A 21,346-nucleotide genomic window follows, 5' to 3' on the forward strand; every position below is an offset into this window, starting at 1 on the left:
TTTGTCATTTCCACCTTCAGAACTGCTCCGAAAATTAACAAATACATTATTTGTGATCAAAACTATTGTATTTTGTTAATACCTTTGTACCATCTTAGAGGCATTCTGTTGTATTTCATCAACAATAAATGGATATTTTCTCAAAAGACGTGAAGATTTTGAGGAAAATGTTTTTGAATTTTATAAGCTCATTGCATTTTGAGGCATTTGCATTTAGCTTTCAACATTACTTGGAAAGTATACCATAGAAATTTTACACTTGATGTCATGCACTGTAACAGGTAAACTATGTACTGTATTTGGTCTATATATATAAATCTCAGCGCCTGCCCAATTATAGCGATAAAGTTTAGTAACGAAGAACCCGCTTTCCACAGGATGTGTTCTCAAAACCTCCAGTTTGGGAGGCGTTTCAGTTTTGGAGGCGCCGAGCTTATCCATTAGACTATGGCACTCAACTGAGTATAGTGAACAATAATGGCAAACATAGTCATTACATCGGTTAAAGTATGTATAACAACGCTGCATCACATAAAGAGATTAGAAGCTGGCCTCATTAGATGAATGCTCGGCATTGCACAGGTAATAAAAACAGCTTATAAACAGTTGCAGGTAACGTTAGCGTAAATGTAATGTAATAGGTAAGGTGGTGTAATGTAAATAAGCTGTTTTATATTACCCGTGTAACGCAGGGCAATCATCTACTGAACCATAATTGAGCGATATTATTGAGTTACTCAAATTGCGCCTCAACTCACTCGAGTAGACAACTCTAGCTTAGGCAGTTCCATAGCTGTATAGGTTCACTTCCGCGAATTTATGCAGCTCTGGTCGGCTCTAGAACATAACGTTATTTCAGTTATGCGCAGTACGTATACCATAGTTATGTATGTACTTATTTATGTGTACAATATATACATGTATGTAGTTTATACTTGGGCAAACCAGTGTCGGCATTCTTCCGATTAAGTAAATCGGATCCAGAAGTTATCGAGTAGCGTTCGTTGGGGGACAACTCTTAAAACTAGATCCGGTTGCGAAAGGGAAATACAAGTATTTTGTTTTGTTATCGTGCTACTTTTTGGCAACATAAACAGGTTTGTAACGTTAGATAGCATTAAAACTTATTTGTTGTAATATTTACAAGGTAAAATTGTTTGTCGTGTACGTGGTACATCAGTTTCTGTAGGTTTGTTGAGAACCTTGTGTTAGGAATGTGAACGCTCGTCGAAAATTTTATTCGCGACTCAGATCTAGCCCAAAGTTTCGTATTGGTTGATAGAACTATATATACTTGTTGGAAGTGGTTCGTGATGTTACGTTGTATGTTTTTGTTTTAGCAATTTCAAATTTACACCATTTCCGTCGTATCTTCAAAAGTTTTCTATTTCTTGTATGACTAAGTTTCGTCGATCATTGTTTCTTTTGTATTTTGTACATTTAACAGCATATTTAAGAACTTAATTTACTTGTATAGTTACAGATAATTGGAAGCCAATTTTATTTTAAGTTCAGCTAATACAAGTGTTATGGTGGTTACGAACAGCTGTGCTAAAAACATTCTAATGTGTTGTAAGGTCCTAGGTCTAGGTCTAGGTAAAACTCGAGCCTTTAGACCCCGCTCGCGGGTAAAAGAAGGCCTTCAAAATGTCTGTCAAAAATTCGATAAAATTTCATGGCTTTCCTCGCAGGTTGCGGGAAGTCCTGGGCATAAAACTATATTGATAAAAACTCGAATTTGACTCAATGGCGGGGGTTCCCCGTTAGTTGTTGACCTTGTATTATGATCATGAATTGTATCTTGTAAATGCTTAAAACTATCAATAAAAGAACTGTGCTTGCCATTTGCCAAGATTTCTAGCATCAATGTCATGCGAGCATTCTTACGCCTTGCCTCCAACAGCTCTAGATCTAAAAACTGCCTTGCTTCCGTAACACTCTGTTTTCCCCTCAAATCTGAAATAAAACGCACAGCCCTTCGCTGCACATTCTCCAACGATGTTATCTGCCTAACTAAATGAGGGTCCCATACCTCACCTGCATATTCCATTATAGGTCTACACAAGGTGAGGTATGCAACCCTCTTCACCTTTCTGGGGGCCTTAAAAAGCACATGCCTCATCATACCCAACCTCTGAGAAGCCTTTGCCGTCACCGAATCAATCTGCAAGTCCCAACTAAAATCACTAGTAATTTCAACTCCAAGATATTTAAAAGCTGATACATTCTCTAACGCTATTCCTCCTAAAAAATAATCCACAGAACTATCAAGACCGTTCTTACCAAACCTGACTATTTGACACTTATCAGTGTTAAACACCATACCCCAATGCTCAGCCCACCTTTCCAACAAAAACAAATCTTCCTGGAATTTTTGGGAACTATCTAAGCTGTTAACCGGGCAATAAAGAAGGGCATCGTCCGCAAAAAGTCTTATTGTCGATGTCTTTATAATGCTACAAATGTCATTAATGTAAACTAGAAAAAGAGAGGGCCCCAGCACGGAACCCTGAGGAACACCAGAAGTTACTGCAAGAGAACCAGACGCTGCTCCCTCTACAACCACTCTCTGCATTCGGTCTGCTAAAAAATGTGCTATCCATCTAACTACTGCTGAGTCAATACCAATAAATAACAGCTTTTCAATTAAGAGACCGTGAGGTACTCGATCGAAAGCTTTCGAAAAATCCAACACTGCAGCGTGTACCGAGTCATTTCCATCCACCATTTTCATAATGTCATCTACTGTTGTGACAAGTTGGGTAGTGCATGAGAGACCCTGTCTAAATCCATGTTGGTTTGGGTTGAGCGTTACATTAAGATGCTGATTAATATTGCTTAGTACTATATGTTCTAAAAGTTTGCATGCAATACATGTAAGTGAAACTGGTCTAAAATTACTGGGGCTGTCTCTCGAGCCTTTTTTAAAAATTGGTACTACGTTTGCCGCCTTCCAGATATCAGGCAGCTGGCCAGTATTAAGAGAATGTTGAAAGATAAGAGCTAAAATCTGACTAGTGACCACCACATCAAGACTGAGGTCCTCTTTCCTCAGCTGGTCAGGGCCTGGGGCCTTTCCGGTCTTCAGACCAATTAACAATTTCCTCACCCCCTCACTAGTAATTGTAATCGGACAGTTCCCTTCAGCCCAAAGCGGCTCTGAGTATGAACTGCTCCCAGAAAAAACACTTTGAAAATACTTGTTAAAAATCTCTGAAGTCTCAAAAGCTGATTTACCCTTAAAAATAACAGAGCCATGGCAGCTCTTCCCACTTTTCCTTCTATAAAATGAATAGAAAGGCTTGCTATCTCCCAAACTCAGTGGTTTGAATAATATTCTATCATAGTGGTCATATTCCATTTTCCTAAAGAGCTTTTTGTTTTGGCGCCTAGCCTGTTTGTACTGTTGTAGGTCTGTGTCCAGGCCACTTTTCTTGAATTTATCATACAATTTTCTTTGCGATCTTACACATTTCCTGGCAGAATCATTAAACCATACGGGCTCGTCTTTGTTTCTGATCTTTTTTGTGCATTTAGGTACATAGTTACTGACTGCTTCTTTCAAGTCAGTTTCAAAGATTTGCCATGTTGTGTTTATGTTTTCTTCATTTTGAATAGCGTTTGACACTTTAGAAAGTGTTTTCTCTAGAGCCAGAGTGATAGCTTCAAAATTTGCCTTAGCGTATATTTTAAAAGAATCATTATGCTTACTATTTGGCCTAAATTCCCTGATTTTTATATTTATGCCTACCATGTAATGGTCACTTAGTCCAGGATTGATCACATTCAAATCTGTAAAAAGGCTGTCATTATTAGTAAGGATTAGGTCGAGTGTATTGCCAAGTTGGTGTGTAGGCTCAGTCACGAGTTGGGTCAGGTGATGGGATAGCAGACTGCTCAAAAAAGATTTGTGAAGTGTTTTGTTGTGAGATCCAGAACGAACTTGACCTATAATCCAGTCTATGTCAGGCAAGTTAAAATCACCTGAAACAAATATAGTAGATTTAGGAAATCTTGACACTACTTGTCCCAGTAGATCGTCAAGTGGATCAATTGTTTGTCTGATAAAAGACGGTGGGATGTAAAGGCACAAAATTATCAAATCTAGGCCACGATCAACGCATTCTATTTTTACACAAACTACTTCTATTGGAAAATATGTACCCTCTAAGTGGATCTGGTGGTGATTAATACATGGTGAAAGGGCAATCATAACTCCTCCGCCATGGCAATCTCGATCACATCTATAAATACACTTTTGCGATGAGCTCAAAATCATTTCATTATTGAAAGACGAATCAATATGTGTCTCTGTAATGCATAGTATATCATATTCCGATGCTAAAACTTCTATTTCATTCAGTTTACCCTTCACTGACCTTGCGTTTGCTAAAAGAAGGCTTATTGGTCTACTTTCACTATTTTTTTTTTGATTATTTTGTAACGATTTGTAGAATTTTCTGCTCTGATTTTCTTTAACGTCTGGTATAACTGAAAATCCTCCTCTCTTTCCTCTTTCGACATATCTAGCTTTGCAAAAACACCCCCCTTCTTAAAGCTGTTGATTCTTCTCACTATTTCCCATTTGTCTTCCTTAGACTCTGTGCATATTTTGATAGGTCTTGGTTTCTTATCTTTCAAGTCAGATTCTTCACTTATCCTACCTAGCCTATACATGTTCTTCTTTTCAATTACTTTTGAGAGATGACATTCTGAAAAGAGCTTGTTTATTTCTTCAACAGTTTCCTGTTTGGTGTTGAACTCTTGGAGTCCAAAAAGAATCAGGTTTTTGTCTCTAGCTTCTTTTTGTTCGTTTTCATTTTTCACAAGTGTTTGTTTTGCAGCACTAACAAGAACTTTTGTGTTCTTTTCGATATCTTGTACTGCTGCTGCATATGTTTTTTTTATAGCCTCAACTTGAGGTTCAAGACTACCAATAACCAAGGACTTGATTTCATCCAAACTTTTCTCGATATTATCTAGCTGGGGATTACTTTGAACAAAAACTTCTCCCTTGCTGCATACCTTACAGGCCCACTTGGCACCTTTAGGCTCCAGCCTCGACAGCAGCTCAGCTTCCTCTTTGCTCAAACTAGCACATCTATAGTGAAACCAAAACTGACAAAAATCGCATTGAATTAAATTATCTACTTCATCTTTCAGTTTGTTTTTACATTTACCACACTGACTATCCAACTGAATCAAACCACTGCCTCTGGAAGTCTTAGCCTTAACCATTCTATCACTGAGATTTAATAAAACAAAATTAAAAATCAGGACTTTAAAATAAAACAAAGAGTTGTCCCACTCAGTGTCTACCACTAGTCACAGCAGTGCCTGAAGCGGCCAAGCTGCCTTCCTGCTAACTTCAAAACAATATAAAAGTGATATGGTAGTATAAAATATGTATAAAAAGGGGTAAGAAAGTAATAAAAGGGATAAATATTCATAAAAGTTGAAGAAAAATTTCACACACGTCCTGATCGGTGTCTAGACGTTACTATTTTATTCATAAATGCTAGGCACTAATAATACATATTATTAGATGCTGATTGTCCGAGTTTTACCTGTATCTCGTAGTTTATTTGAGTAACAAGTGATCTAACAATTACAGTAGTGAGACACTAAATCAGTAAGAATGATGAAATACAAGATTGACCAATTGGCATTAGGGGATTAATATTGTCCCCAGGCATGACAAGCCAATGACACAGGCAAGGTTATGATGAAACATCGTAATCTAAGACCATAGATATAAACCTTATCTCTATGTCTATGACATCTCCTTTCCTTTACAACTAATCACAAACTGAACCGAAAAGTATTATAAATAGTTTTTTAATATAACCAAAAAGAAACGTAAGTGTACACCCTCGGTGTATTGGTTATAAAATAATAGTTAACCAAGATTATGAACATTCTCATCTGCGGCCTCCCTACATAGCATAATCGAACATACACAATGGTTTGCGTGTAACCCTCCCCGATTTACGAATGCCAGTCACCGAATCAAGGTTAGGAGTCGGCAACCCAGCACTCACCTCCATGTGCATCGCACTGTCCCTAACTAACTCTGGTGTTTTCTCCTTAGGCTCACCACTGGGTGGAGCACCTTTTATAGGAATTGATACACTTGGCACATGCTGGGTCAATGGAACTGATTCAAATTGTTTTACACTGGACTTTCTTATGTCTTTCCGTTTTCTACGAAATGTTAAGCCCTTGTTTGTTTTTACTATGTAAGATCGGTCCCTGCCAAGTTCGACTACCTTACTTGCTTTCCACGGACCTTTTGTTGTTTTAAAGTGGATACTTTGCCCTGCATCTAATGCACTCTTTTCTGGGCCACTATGACTGTTGTGAAAGTATTTAGTTACTATCTGTCCCTGACTCAGGTTATCCCTGATTAACTCTAGGTTATACTCTTTTACCTGATACTTCTCCTGTGATACAGGCGCCTTATCTCTGAGAGTGGGACTCTGTAGCAAAATAGCTGAACTCAGCACGTGTTAATTTACCGGAGTATTTTGAATTGCAGTTAACCCAGTTCGCCAGTCTAACCCACAACATTTTATCATTGCCTTGATCGTCCTAATGGCTTGTTCCACTTGCCCATTGGCAGCATGATGCAATGGGGAACTAGTGGTATGCTCAATTTTACTATTTCTACAAAACTGCTGAAACTGATAGCTAACCAACTGCGGACCATTGTCCGAAACTATATTCTCCGGAGTCCCAAAATCAGTAAAAACTTCACTCAACAGATCAATCACAACACAGCTAGAAGTCCTGTTTGGCATAGCTTTAACCACTGGCCACTTTGTTAAATAATCCACCATCATAAAAAAGTTTTTTCCCTGACAAGAAAAGAGATCTATACCTAGCATTTGATATGGATAATCTGGTACAGATACGGGGATCAAAGGCTCCCGTCTCTCATTGATTTCCTTCTCTCAACATGACTCACAAGCTAAGCCCATCTCTTCAATCCTTCTCTTTATTCCGGGCCAGAAACCCGTTTGACACGCATGCTGCAGTGTTTTGGTCACCCCCTGGTGAGCCTGGTGCAACGCGCTTAACACATCCACTTTCAATGCAACAGGAATGACCAATCTGTCACCATAAAACTTCACACCATCAACCAGAGATAACTCATTCCGGAAATTACAGTATGCCATGGCCCAGTTTTGCACACATCTTCCTACAATTTGGCCTGCCATCAACTATATACCTGCTAACAACTGCCAGCTCCTCATCCTGCTCTTTGGCCTCGACATACTTCCTCATTGTTTGCTCAGATGTGATGACTAGCCAACACACATACAAAAGAGGATCCTTGCCCAGGTCTTCGAAACAATCGGACTTGGGAGGAAAAGACCGAGAGAGCTTGTCTGCCAACACAAGTTCCTTACCAGGCCTGTATTGTAAATCATCTCGACTCATGTCCTAAAAATGTGATATGCCGAACACCCACAGCACATTTGTATTTGTTGAGAGTAATACCTGCCTGTGCACAAAGCTCTAAAACTAACATGAGTAAGGAGTCATGCTTCTCAATTCTCTGCGTGAATGAGTACGTCATCGATATATATCTCTACACCAGCGATGTTACCCAGAATTTCACTCATTCGCTGGTGAAAAACTTCTGGAGCATTACATATGCCCCTTAGCATTCGGAGGTATCGATACTTACTGAAGGGCATTAGAAAACATGTCAGGCGGAACGATTCATGGTCTAAACACACCTGATGAAGACCCTGATGTGCATCTAAACTGGTAAAGTACTTGGACTGTGAAACTGGCAAAAATCTCAGTAGTAGAGTCTAACATATAATGACTCCTGACTAACTAGGTATTCGAATATTTTTGGTCGAGACAAATACGAATATTTCCTGAGGGCTTGTTAACTATCACAATGGGATTTAACCTTTGGCTTGGTTCCGTGTCTCTTGCTATGACCCCTTGAGCTTCTAACATTGTCAGCTCTTTTTTGAGCTTGTCTCTAACACCATGGGGAACCTGAGAAACTGGAAGACAGTGAAGCCTGCGATCTCCCAACCTTATCAAAACCTAGTGACAAGCACACCCTCTTTGTCATCACGCTAACTTCTGCCCCCATATCTACTTTTGCTTGCAGGGAGGGAATGACCACAGACACTAATGTCAATAATCCACTTATTCGAATTAGATATTTTACTATGCCTTATACTATCTACATTATTGTTCTCTATATTTGCTACTGAGAAAAGTTCATCATCTTCTTCATATTCCTCCGATACCTGTTCATCCTGTGACACAGCATGTATGGTTGAAGGATTTGGCATTTAGGCCTGTTGGCCAGTTGACCTTTTGGCATTTTCTGCATTATTTGCCATATGCCCAACAATGGCCCCTTGCGTGAGAACCACCAGAAACCTTACACTCACTAATAAAGTTATCACTAGGGTTTGACTTAGCTGCGAGATTTGAGTTTGTAACAGAACTTTGATTTCCAGCACTGTATCTCGGTCTCCGACCATCTTTGTTTATTGCGGCAACAGTTACGTGGTTGCTGCTGCTAGCTACTGCACCATCTATCTCAGTTTTTGGATTGTTCATGATGATTTCCTTAGCTCGCATTTTTTGTGTGATAGTATCCAAGATTACATCAGGGTCCAGTTGCAATTCTCTTGACAAAGATTTGTCTTCCATGCCGACGAGTAGCCTCATTTTGAGCATCTCGGTTCTGTGTCGATTTTCCCATTCATATTTGCTATCCATATCATGCAAAGTACGTATAAACAGTGCGTTAGTTCCCCCCGTTTGTTGTACTCGAGATCCGAATAAAACTGCATGATGCAGATGGTTGCTTCTGGGGTTGAAATAATTACTAAAACCCTCAATGGTTATATCATATCTAGTGGCGGCCTCATCCTCTTTCGCTATCTCTCTAGCAGCTGCCCTCGGTGGTCTAACTGTTATCTGAGTTTCTATCTTCTCAGCTTCTTCACCCATTATATAAATGAGCATGTTAATCTGTCTCTCTGGTGGTTGCGTATCCAGTCCTGACGCAATTCGATATCTGTTAAATCTTCTCAATCATTCAGGCCATGTGGTGGAGCTATTCACAAAGTCCAAATTAGCTGGAGGTTTCAGAGTGTTCATTTTTCAAATTAATTGGATGAACCCTTTACTTATTACTCTAAACCCTACTCACAGCACCATGTCCAAGTTTTACATGTATCTCATAGTTTATTTGAGTAACAAGTGATCTAACAATTACAGTAGTAAGACACTAAGTTTAGTAAGAATGATGAAATACAAGATTGACCAATTAGCATTGGGGGATTAATATTGTCCCCAGACATGACAAGCCAATGACACAGGCAAGGTTATGATGAAACATCGTAATCTAAGACCATATATATATATATAAACCTTATATCTATGTCTATGACACTGATGTGTTACGAGAAATATCTGAATATATCGCGTTTTCACATTCATATGGTGATGCTGATTTCACTAGTCACTTACATAATTGATCGAATGAGAAATGCATAGTAGTTGCATATCAGTAACAAATGTTAGTTAGTACAGTAGAATTTGGAAAATGTCCTTTGATCGACGATGATGGTGATAATGACTACTTCAGTGATGCTGCCATTCTATGTTGAATAACTATCGAGGCATGCTAAGCTAAGCAATACTGCGTGAAAGGGGGATTCCTAACTTTGTACTTTGTGAACTCAAAAATTTTCCTGGAAGCTTTTACATATGATTTTACAAGTGTCGATCTTATTTGTAATTAACCAATAATCGATCAACCCAGCTTTCTCGGTGACATCACTGTTAAATCTCGTTTCAAATTGAGATGTTTAGCTCTCCCGTTTCAATTATACCACAGCCAATTGTATTGCATTTTATTAATATAGGTTTACCTTATGTATCAGATTGTGGAGCCGTGGTATGTCACATTATTGATCTTGATTTTTTATTTATAGGTTCTCCTCTGATTGCAGTCTATCTTTATTTTCAATTACAGAAATAACATCAGGAAAATAAAATCTAAGCATAAACTGCATATGAGAAGGCGGTTTTTCAACCGATCATTGAGCTGCTTACATTGATCAACTAGCGCCATTGACTTTGATCGTTGGAGTTTAAAAAATCCTGCCCTAAGTTTCTCACAAATATTTTACCATTACCACTCAAGGCGTTTTTTGTACCTGCCACAAACATTTTAGCAAACTAATAGACTGGATCATGAGAATTAAAATTACAAAGAAAAGCTTATTTCTAAAGAAGCGATGTTCTAAGCATCTTGTAGAAAGATGTGATGAAATAAATAAGCTGTGGTTTATTTTTTCCTATATATATTTATATGTAATATATAAATATTTTTCCTATATATAAATACATGTATATGTAATATTTAAGCCTGATCCCATTTTAATACTCGCAAGGTTATGTGTAGAATTGTGTAAGCTAATTTCTTTGGCTAGCAATAGAAAGCCTCACCCTCGTGTAGTTAACTAACAAATGGCACACAATATGTAAGTATCTCTGGAAGACACCAAACTGTGGTGGTCTTCTGATTATCAGGTTGTGGCATATGTGGACCTATCGAGGTTAACTAAAAAGTACAAGTGAATCGCTGTATTATATATCATCAACATTTTGACTGGCCAAAGATGGCAGTAAAAAGAGACACCCATGTGATGGCCTGAAACTAAAAATGGCTGTAGCCTATGTCACATATGTTCCGGGCAGAAAGTCCACTCTGTTGGAAACAGAAGGTCCCGAGATAATGACCCATGAAATATACAGTACACACAGAACACTGAGGTATGAACTCATAGACATTGAATTGTATAAACCAATGATAGCAAAAAGACAGTTACAGACAACACGAAGACAGTTGCTAGCCCTCTTGTGTTGCGGTTTTCAGTGGTGATAATGGGACTGCTTAAAATAAACACGTTAGCTGTTATTAATTCATAGGCCATCTAATTTATTTGATGGCTTGTGGCATTATGCAGATCAATAGAAAACTTATTGATATTCTGAACATAAGTATTATTAAATATCAACTTGTTTTTGCTTTTTAGCCCGGTTTCGATTTTCAAGTATCTGCAAATTGTGACAAAAAATTTAATAGTTTTTTAACCCATGTATTAAAGCAAAATAGTGGTCTAAAATGGTAGTTTTTAAGTACCTTGTCGATTTTAAGTACCTGCTAGGAGTTAGGAGATCACGGTACTTTCTATAATCATGACTACTCTGGGCAGGGGTTTGCCATGGTTTATTGAAGTACCATCTCTAGTTAGCTGGTCGTAAAGGAGTTCCTTTGCCCTCTTTCAGGTTTTGTTTTCGGTCCTTCAGGGTTGTGGGCAGCCCTTCCCACCCACGTTAGAGGGTGGATTGGCAAGCAGGTTGGTCACCAATGACCGACTTGGCACAGGAGCAATTGTTTGGATCCCCTTCCTAAAACTACCAATGGACCTTATGTGTCTCTAACCACTGACCTATTGATCATAAGCCATCACCCTAATCGTTAAACCACGGCTGCTTCCTGTGGAACCTTAGTAGCTTCGTAATTTGTTTTGGTTAGCCCTAATGGTTAATCACTGCTTTGCAGCATCTAGGCATTCTGGCAACCAAACTAAAAAGCTATTCTGGTTATGTCACATGAAATCAGGATTATATGAGCTCTATTAGCCTTCTCTTTGTTATTGGCTTTCCTTTGGCAATTGGTTTGCAAATTTTACACCATGGATTCTCGATTGGATTCAAATTTGGAGATTGACCAACCCAGCTGAGTAATTTCGCATGGCGATTTCTCATCCATTTCATGATTTTCTTGGCTGTATGGCAAGATGCATTGTCCTGCTGGGACAAACATTGCCGATGAAAGCATTGCTTTTTCTAGCATGTAACCATATTTAATAATGCTGATCATACCTTCAACAATATGTCCTTTTGGTCCATTCGTCGCACACCCCTCACAAACCATAACAGGTGTTGGGTGGTTAATGGTGGGAAGCATACACCTTGGATGAAATCCTTAACCAAGGCTTTATATCATATACTTTTGGTCATTATAGTTTTGAATTTTAAAAATACTTTCACCACTGAACAATACTTCTTGTCATTGAGTTGTTCAATTCAGGCACTTGTTAGCCTATGCCAATCATGCTCTTTCTGGCGCTCATTATTGAAAGGCTTTTTTCTGGCTTTGCTACCTCTTGAAGTTTCGTCTCACAAAATCTTCTGACTAGACGGTGCCTATTTGATTTCAATAAATTTTTACGGTCTCCACTCAGGGTTTATATGAGGGCAGTCAGTCATTGAGAGTCAGACTAACGCGCAAGCGAGATGCTCGCTAGCCTGTGTTTTAGGACATCTACCCAATACATAAATTATATTTTTTGAGAATGCTTGTGGTAGCAGGCAGAATGTCTACAAAACCTGCTTCCCAAATTTGTTTAGTATGTATTGTCTAAGGTTATAAAAAAGTAAGTTTATGCCATAAATGTCAAATAACAGGAATCACCAGATAGTCTCATAATAACGATCATTACTGTAAAATACTCGTAGATTCAAGCATAGTCTATTCATATGTGTCTAAGAGATTTGTACTTATTGTGTCTTTAGTTATATTTATGTTGTTTTATATTTCTGTGAAAGCATAATTATTGATCCAGTGTCCCTGAATGCATATTTTCAATAGTTCTATCAGCATTGACTAGGTCAAAGGATCTGTCTTTGTCTTCGTATATAGGTCAATAAATTGGCAAGGCAGTCTGAGCTTGCATGTGAATAACAAATCAAAGATTCACTTTTAGGTCTGCTCTTATCAGCCTTTTTCATTGTCAGGACTGAAAAGTTGGTCACTGACACAGTAAGTGTGCCCAAAGATGGAGTTGTGCTAAATTTCAGCTAATCTTTCAAACCATGAATCTGACTTTTTAATGGTTGTACTTCTACGATTCTTACCATGGTTGTATCCATTTATTTTTAAATGCATATAAATGTCCTATGTAATATCAGTTGTAACAGATACGTGTATATATATTTAGTGTGTAGAAGATCCCCCTCTCCCATCTTCATTGTAATGCAAACTGTCCAAAATCTTTAAATCATAAGTGCCAATTAAATATAGTGTTTCTGATTCTTGACTAAATTGTAAACTTTACACATAGAGTGTAGTGGCTTTTACTCTATCATAGACATTACCATAGTTGTCTTTATGGTCAGTGAAGTCCCTCATGTTTGCTGAATCTCAAGACTTGTTATCTGTGGCTGGTAGACTGTTCTCCTGGTAAAGAAATTTTTTTGGTTTTACCTGATCATCTGTACCTTTTGTCCAGTTTCAACCACTCATTTCTCTTCTGTAAGTTCACCCTCTGACTCAACAATATAGGGTTTGAAATAACTTGATTTCCTGTCATGCTATTCTGATTAGCACTGTTTGAAGGCTTTGGCATATCTAAATTTTAAAATCTCTTATTTTTGACCTAGGCATATTGGTATGTTCTGTTCTTCATTTTTGCTCATTTTCTTTATTTTAAATATGGTGTGGGAACCAATCTCTCAGCTTGCCTACACATGAGTTTGTCCTTGAAGAATTGTTTTAGTAGCATAGTCTACATGTTTTGCTAAGATTATTATGGAGCAGATAACTTTATTATAATTTAAATTATTGTTTTCGTAACAAAATGTATAATCATGTGCCTACATGTGCATGAGCAATATTGCTAGTCATCGCTAATTGTAGTTTTGTCGGTACAATTATGTAGCTGATTTTCTATATCACTAGTTGAATATATTAATGCTTTGGGCATCGCATTGCTACTGCGTCACTTTCTGTTATTTGAGGCTTATGAACAATTTGGTTTCAAGTAGACTAATTTTCATCACGAAAACAAATATCAAAAATATAATTATAGATCTGTTGTCATCCCAGCTGATTCTTCGCTGAAAAAATTAAGTTTATCGCTTACCATCGATATGCACTATCCTAGATCATTATTTCAATAGCTTGTAAGTCAGCGAATTTTGTGATTGGTGTTTTCAGCACCCTTTTCCAATTGGTTCAAATGTGTTTTGCTGCTCCAAGCTTCCTTACTAAGCCCACAGTCACATACAATTTTAACTCACCATTGCCATGTGTTCATGAACAAGTTGTATATGAGATGTATCAACTTTCCTAGGGAAGCATTAAATCTCAAATCATCTAAAAGTACCATAAAACAATGTTCCTAGCTTGCCATTGTAGTTTTGCTTTGAACTGTTTGTCGGCATTTTATTATGCTTTCTATTGTGTTTGGGACACAGTGGACAGCAAAGTTTTAGGTTTGAAACATTCATGCTTGGCAACCAACCCATCATAAAATTAAAATTTCATGCTCAAAAGGTACATATACATGTAGTTCGAGTTAACAGCTAAGCATCACACCTCATTGTTCCCTTCATGCGACTTACACTTGTTCCCACTATGCCACTATGCTGAGGTTTTTCTCCATTACCTTGAGTGAAACGTTGTTTTGGCTCTAATCATTGCTATTGTAGCTGTTTAGTCATTTTCAATAAGATTGGAGAATCATTTTTACTTGTTTAAATCCACCTCTCATTCATTCTGAAGAGTATTTAATTCATTCATGATTTTCAGGTTGTATATGGTCGGTGGTGGATAGTCATAATAGCATGTCATCTTCAGAGACTCCCACAGATGCCAGGTCCAAATCTAAGAAGCCGGCTAGTAAGTGACTAAGTGCTTAGCTCTAGTTTTTAATAGAATTCTTGCGACTTTTTGTTGCATAGATTCTGCTGCAGTATGTTGAGAGCCGATGAATAAGGGTTTTGAACAATCTGATTTATTAGGGTTGTATACCCATGTTGGGACATAGGTCAAGTTTTGCGTCATAGTTAATTTTGTCTCTCAAAAGATAATAGTTGCTTGTTTTGAACAGCCTGAATAAAACTGGCTTGACTGTCTCTACGCTTTATAATGATAGATTTAGTTGTATTAAAAAAATGATTATAAAACATAATCTTGAAAGGAAAAACATAAAAAATAATATCATAAGTCGCATAATATTATATATCAGTACAGGGTGTTCATAAAGTCTATATACAGTGTGCTTATAAAGTCATGATGCACCCACTTGATATTATACATGTGTACAGGGTGTTCATAAAGTCGATATACAGCTGTTTTATGGCCATATATTATAGCTAATATCACCCATATGTGCAGCCATATAATCTCCAAACGCATTATCGTTTCACAGATACAAGGTTTAAGCAGCAGCGCTTACCAGCATGGCAGCCTGTGATGACAGCCAGAACTGTTATTCCAACTTTCTTCATTCTTGGTGTCATCTGTGTGCCACTCGGGGCTGTCTTTTACACGACATCTCAAAATGTATGTATTCTTTGTTTATCTTTTGTTTTCTGTTCCATTCAATATTGCTGTTGTGTATTTCAGAATACTTCAGTATAGCGAAAATCCTTAAATGCATGACGAAGTTGTTATTCAGGTGAAGGAAAAGATCATAGACTACACGTATGAGGATGCCTGTAAGAATTGTCATGATACTCTGAATACAACAGGAGCCCACGAACCAGGCTACATCAAGTGCACATGTAATATAACATTCGCGTTAGATACACCTTTTGAGGTAAGCTATGTTGTCACTTGTACCTTGTAAAAGCATTAGCCAGTAGTTCAAGGTATCATTCATCCTTTGAGGATATCAACGAGTCATAGTTAAAGCTTACCGATTGTTCATAGCATTATATCTGTTGAAAGTTCAGACTATTTGGTGTCTTGTACCTACCTTCATATATTCTGTTTGAATTTAGTACATCTAGCGTGGCTAAGGTGTGTTTCAGTTTGGCATTTAAATGGTCATTTCAGCCACTGGGTGTATTAGAGTCAGTAAATGGCTTCGGTCTGTGTGTCTGCTTGACATTATTTTAAAAAAATTTTAAATCTTACAAGCTCTTTGGCCACACACAAGTGCAGGTTGCTTTCTGATCTGTTACATGATGTAAAAGTATTCAGTTAGTTAAACGTACTAGTAATGGTTTTTACTTAAGTTTTAGTTATCCGCATTCATAATAGCAGGCATTTAGTGTAGCGAGTATTACACCAGCTACTTATGCGGGTAGCAGCTAAATGTAACACAAAAGTCTATGACATGCTCGTCTAGACACCTGCACACCTTTTTATAGGCTTCATCTAACTTCAGATGTCTATTCAAAAAGTATGTTTATTGGTAGGGCGATGTATACATGTACTATGGGCTAGATAACTTCTACCAAAACCACAGACGATATGTGAAATCTCGAGATGATAATCAACTCAGAGGAAATGAGATCCCTCTGAATGGCCTCGACGATGACTGTAGTCCTTACAAGTAAGAATCTGCAATAGTAATTGGCAGGAGAATTAGCTAGTCATTACCAACTTCTCTTGTGGACGGAACACATTTCTGGTCTCTATGACGGTCAATTTCTTGGTTTGCTGTCACAGGCATTGCATGCACAATTGTTTTGTTTTACATATAAGATGTTTTAAAGCCCTTTTGCTAATATCATGTTACAAGACAAACTACTACAGGATTGTAGGTGTTTTGTTTTGCCTTTCCTGTAAACGCCGCTGAGTCGTGACATCACTAGATTATATTGATATTGTCAATGCTTTTTGATTAAAATTATATAAAGCGTTGCAAATATTGACTGCTTAGTTATTTTTGTGTATTATTGTGACTCGATTGAAATACTCCTACAACTTGTCGATTACTTCAAAAACAAATATTTTATAGCAATTCTTTATTTTTCCTGTTGCTTGTTTATCTTTATAAAGTTCATCAATACGTTCAAAAGTGGTGAGGCAGAATATTACATGTTTAAAAGTGGCGAGGCAGAATATTACATGTTTAAAAGTGGTGAGGCAGAATATTACATGTTTAAAATGTTTGTTTTCTGATAGCACAAAAATTCCATGTAATACGAGGAGCAGAAAGTTCTATAGGATTCCGCATGGAATCATTTCTTGGCTTTCCAACTATTCAAACAGTATTGAATTTTATAGTTGGCAAAGCTTTTCAATGGGTAGCAATTTGAACTTTGTTTTGGCAGGACGATTGGAGACAAACAGATAGCTCCATGCGGAGCCATAGCCAACAGTCTGTTTAATGGTAAGCCTTCACCATATGACTCTTATTCAGCTGCCATGAGATGGTATTTCTGTCACAAAGGATTGTCTTTCATTAAGTAGAGATTTTATCTCTTTTGCGAGCAATTGAATATTCAGCAACTATCTCACAGTTTCGTCATATTTCTGTTTAATACGAGACTACATAAGACTGGCGCATAGTCATATCTACCTGTTGATAATAGACTCTATATAAGACTGGCGTATAGTCATATCTACCTGTTGATAATAGACTCTATATAAGACTGGCGTATAGTCATATCTACCTGTTGATAATAGACTCTACATAAGACTGGCGTATAGTCATATCTACCTGTTGATAATAGACTCTACATAAGACTGGCGTATAGTCATATCTACCTGTTGATAATAGACTCTACATAAGACTGGCGTATAGTCATATCTACCTGTTGATAATAAACTCTACATAAGACTGGCGTATAGTCATATCTACCTGTTGATAATAGACTCTATATAAGACTGGCGTATAGTCATATCTACCTGTTGATAATAGACTCTACGTAAGACTGGCATATAGTCATATCTACCTGTTGATAATAGACTCTATATAAGACTGGCGTATAGTCATATCTACCTGTTGATAATAGACTCTACATAAGACTGGCGTATAGTCATATCTACCTGTTGATAATAGACTCTACATAAGACTGGCGTATAGTCATATCTACCTGTTGATAATAAACTCTACATAAGACTGGTGTATAGTCATATCTACCTGTTGATAATAGACTCTATATGAGACTGGCGTATAGTCATATCTACCTGTTGATAATAGACTCTACGTAAGACTGGCATATAGTCATATCTACCTGTTGATAATAGACTCTACATAAGACTGGCGTATAGTCATATCTACCTGTTGATAATAGACTCTATATAAGACTGGCGTATAGTCATATCTACCTGTTGATAATAGACTCTACGTAAGACTGGCATATAGTCATATCTACCTGTTGATAATAGACTCTACGTAAGACTGGCATATAGTCATATCTACCTGTTGATAATAGACTCTACATAAGACTGGCGTATAGTCATATCTACCTGTTGATAATAGACCTGTTGATAAGACTGGCATATAGTCATGGCGAAGCTACTGTTGACAGTTATTTAAATTGCAATTTGACCTTCACTGCAGACACCCTCACACTCACATATGAGGACACAACACCAGTACCCTTGAATAACACAGGTATTGCATGGAAGACTGACAAAGGTGCCAAGTTTAGGAACCCTCCGCATGACCCGGGTAGTCTATGCAATGCTACAGGTAATAGCTCTAGCATCTACTCTTTTTCCCTCTCTTATTAACTTGCCAGTTACAACCCGAATCTGGAGGGTGGCTTCCTATCGGGTAAGGCAACGTATCCATTTCATCTACCAACTTAATATTGTACGTCAGCTGACATGGTAGGCTATGACAACTACCTACCACATGTAATGTATATAATGAAGTATATTGGATCCCACAGTCATTTCTGTTTATTGCGAAAATATTTTTGACAGGCTTTAAGAATACGGTCAAGCCTCCAAATTGGCCTGTACACGTCTGTAACCTTGACCCTAATAACGAAGATAACAGCGGCTACTTGAATGAGGATCTTATTGTTTGGATGAGAAATGCAGCTTTGCCTAACTTCAGGAAACTTTACCGAATCGTTAACAAGGAAGGCATATTTACTGATGGACTACCTGCTGGCAACTACACCTTGGATATAGTTTACAGTGAGTGACTCTAAATTTTCTTTTTTACCCAGCAGCCGGGTACGTTCTCGTCATACAAGTAGCGCATATGTAATGTATTGTTGCATACAAATGTCTATGGCTATGTTTGGTATAATTCTACACCAGTTATCTATAGATGGGCACTGACCTAGTCATCCGCATGCGTTTAATCAAATGAAGATATAAAATATATTGTAAATTATATCTTTCTGCAGCAGTGTTTGTTTTGTTTGTATTCTGTTCATCAGAATAATATTGATATTCTTGAGTTGACTAGTTGCAGTTGTTGGTAGGTATAATTCGCCCTCTTCACACCGGTATATGGACAACTCTTCTGCTGCATCATCTTGTCATTGGATATATAGTCACACACAAATTCGGATATGAATTTATGGAGACCACCATTTTGAGGCCAAAGTTAGACACCTTTGCAATGTAGTTTTTTAGGCCATTTTTCATTCCTCCGCTGAAATATTATTATTACTTAAGCTCATTTTGTTTTTACCTAATGTGTCTAGACTATCCTGTGAAAGACTTTGGAGGAAGGAAAAAGATGATATTGTCAACAGTAAGTTGGTTGGGTGGTAAGAACCCATTTCTGGGCATCGCTTACATGGCTGTGGGAGTCATCTGTGTCATACTCGGCATTATCTTTTTCATCATTCACTATCGCATTGGACAAAGGTGAGTTAGGCACCGTTTACCTATGCTATGGTGCCACACTTGTCTTAGAACGGTCCACCTGTTCGTTGTCATGTTTACTATGTTTAGTGTTGCGATGGAACTATGAAATTGATTGGTTTCAATGGATATAGGCAGAGATCAGCATCAAGTTACAATATCACTTTTTTGTAATTTATTGTTTACTTTTTTAATGTTTTGCATCTCAATTTTATTGATGATAAACAATGACATTGAAACAGTTCAGCAATAGTTCTGGAAGCACCACGAAGACAGTCAATTATAATATTGTTAAATATTTTTGGTTTTTTGAATGCGAAAAGAATAAATCTACAAGACAAATACACTATGTTTGGTAGCGATAACGTAGATGAAAGCTATTGCATTCGAGGAAGTAGTAAAAAGTGAAAGGCTAAAATATCTCAAAAAATGTCTGAATTTGCGTCGAGATTCATTGATGTTTGTGATTGAATGCGCGCTCTGGTTATTTTTCAAAATGTATGTATTGATTAAATTCATACATTTTGTATTGATTAAATGTATGTATTGATTGAATTCATACATTTTGAGCTAAGTTGATAGCCTACCAGAAGGTGGTGGACATACTATCAGTGATTAGTTGACCTGCTCACCAGCGGTGTTCATCAGAGTCCAGGCTAGTCCATCACAGGAATGTTGACCTACCCACCGCAGGGGTGCTGACCTGCCAACAAGAGGAGTGTTGATGCTTTCAGCAAAACATTCCTTTTGGCTGACTCTTCATTGAATGTTTGGTGTAATTAGTGGCTAACAGTTGATATGCTCTGCTGTCACTAGGCATGTTTAGGACAGTAGCGTCGTGAAGGGAGAATAAAGTATTTATTAAGGATGGTTGTACCTTGCAGTGCTGAAGAGGCTGCGAATGTGACGCCAACTACCAACTACATGTGACTTAGGAAGATATTTGTCACGCTGACTGGCACTACCATGACTACCAGCTTCAGAGTATCTGACATCTCATAGATAACATTCCATATTCATGGCTGCCTGTTTTGAGTTGGTCTGCTTGGGGTAGAAGTGATGCCTCCCTGTTTAACGCGTGTACATATTTTCTCTAGTCCTTTCTCACTCACGCCTCTTGCAGTGTTGTGGTTTGGATTCTGATCATCTCTCACCTCGTGTGAGTCAGTCTGCTTTATGAAATAATATATTTTTCTAATTTCTTTTAGTTAATGTCACTTTATGGATTAATCAATCAATCGAAAACCAATAATGTAATTTTGTTGAGTTTTGTATATGTTATTTAATAAAACCAAAATCAAATGCACAGATTCTTTGGTATGTAACATAATTTTGAAACGTTCAAAATTAGTCAATTCATGTTTTAGGAATCTGATATACTTCCCAAGGATTACTATTCCACATTTCCTCATGTCTTCTGTCTATCATGAGTCATGCGCATATAGCATTTTCATATAGAAGTAGTCGTATTCATGTTAAACAAAGCACCGATACAAGCAAATAAACTTCCCTGGAAAGCTGCAATACTTCATAAAGTTGATGCATGTATTCAGCTTTTACCATATAAGCAAATCAGACTTCAAGTAATTACTGTTTTGTATAGGAAGCAATCAAGTGTCATTTACATTTACCAGAAATATGTTATTAGCCTATGGTTCCTGCAGACTGATGAACAGTCTCTCATTGACCACAGATAAACAATGGCTGACACAA

At 37.6% G+C, this 21,346-nt stretch overlaps 1 protein-coding gene across 1 annotated transcript; it reads left to right on the forward strand.

Annotated features, from left to right (window-relative positions):
- The first annotated feature begins 999 nt into the window (after positions 1-999).
- Positions 1,000-20,935, forward strand: LOC137396150 (cell cycle control protein 50A-like). The gene is made up of 10 exons (XM_068082306.1): positions 1,000-1,097; positions 14,654-14,743; positions 15,276-15,409; positions 15,525-15,665; positions 16,270-16,406; positions 17,131-17,189; positions 18,366-18,497; positions 18,734-18,952; positions 19,471-19,636; positions 20,518-20,935. Exons 2-10 carry the CDS (start codon positions 14,689-14,691, stop codon positions 20,561-20,563), a joined length of 1,089 nt encoding a protein of 362 aa, XP_067938407.1. The 5' UTR covers positions 1,000-1,097; positions 14,654-14,688; the 3' UTR covers positions 20,564-20,935.
- The last annotated feature ends 411 nt before the right edge of the window (positions 20,936-21,346 follow it).

Source organism: Watersipora subatra, chromosome 1, assembly GCF_963576615.1.
Source record: "Watersipora subatra chromosome 1, tzWatSuba1.1, whole genome shotgun sequence".
Taxonomy (NCBI): domain Eukaryota; kingdom Metazoa; phylum Bryozoa; class Gymnolaemata; order Cheilostomatida; family Watersiporidae; genus Watersipora; species Watersipora subatra.

Excerpts from the sequence above, each read along its gene's own strand:
- LOC137396150 (XM_068082306.1), top strand. The coding sequence starts at position 14,689 with ATGTCATCTTCAGAGACTCCCACAGATGCCAGGTCCAAATCTAAGAAG. Across the intron at positions 15,410-15,524 it reads TTTACACGACATCTCAAAAT|GTGAAGGAAAAGATCATAGA; the intron begins GTATGTATTCTT and ends GTTGTTATTCAG. Across the intron at positions 19,637-20,517 it reads CACTATCGCATTGGACAAAG|TGCTGAAGAGGCTGCGAATG; the intron begins GTGAGTTAGGCA and ends TGTACCTTGCAG.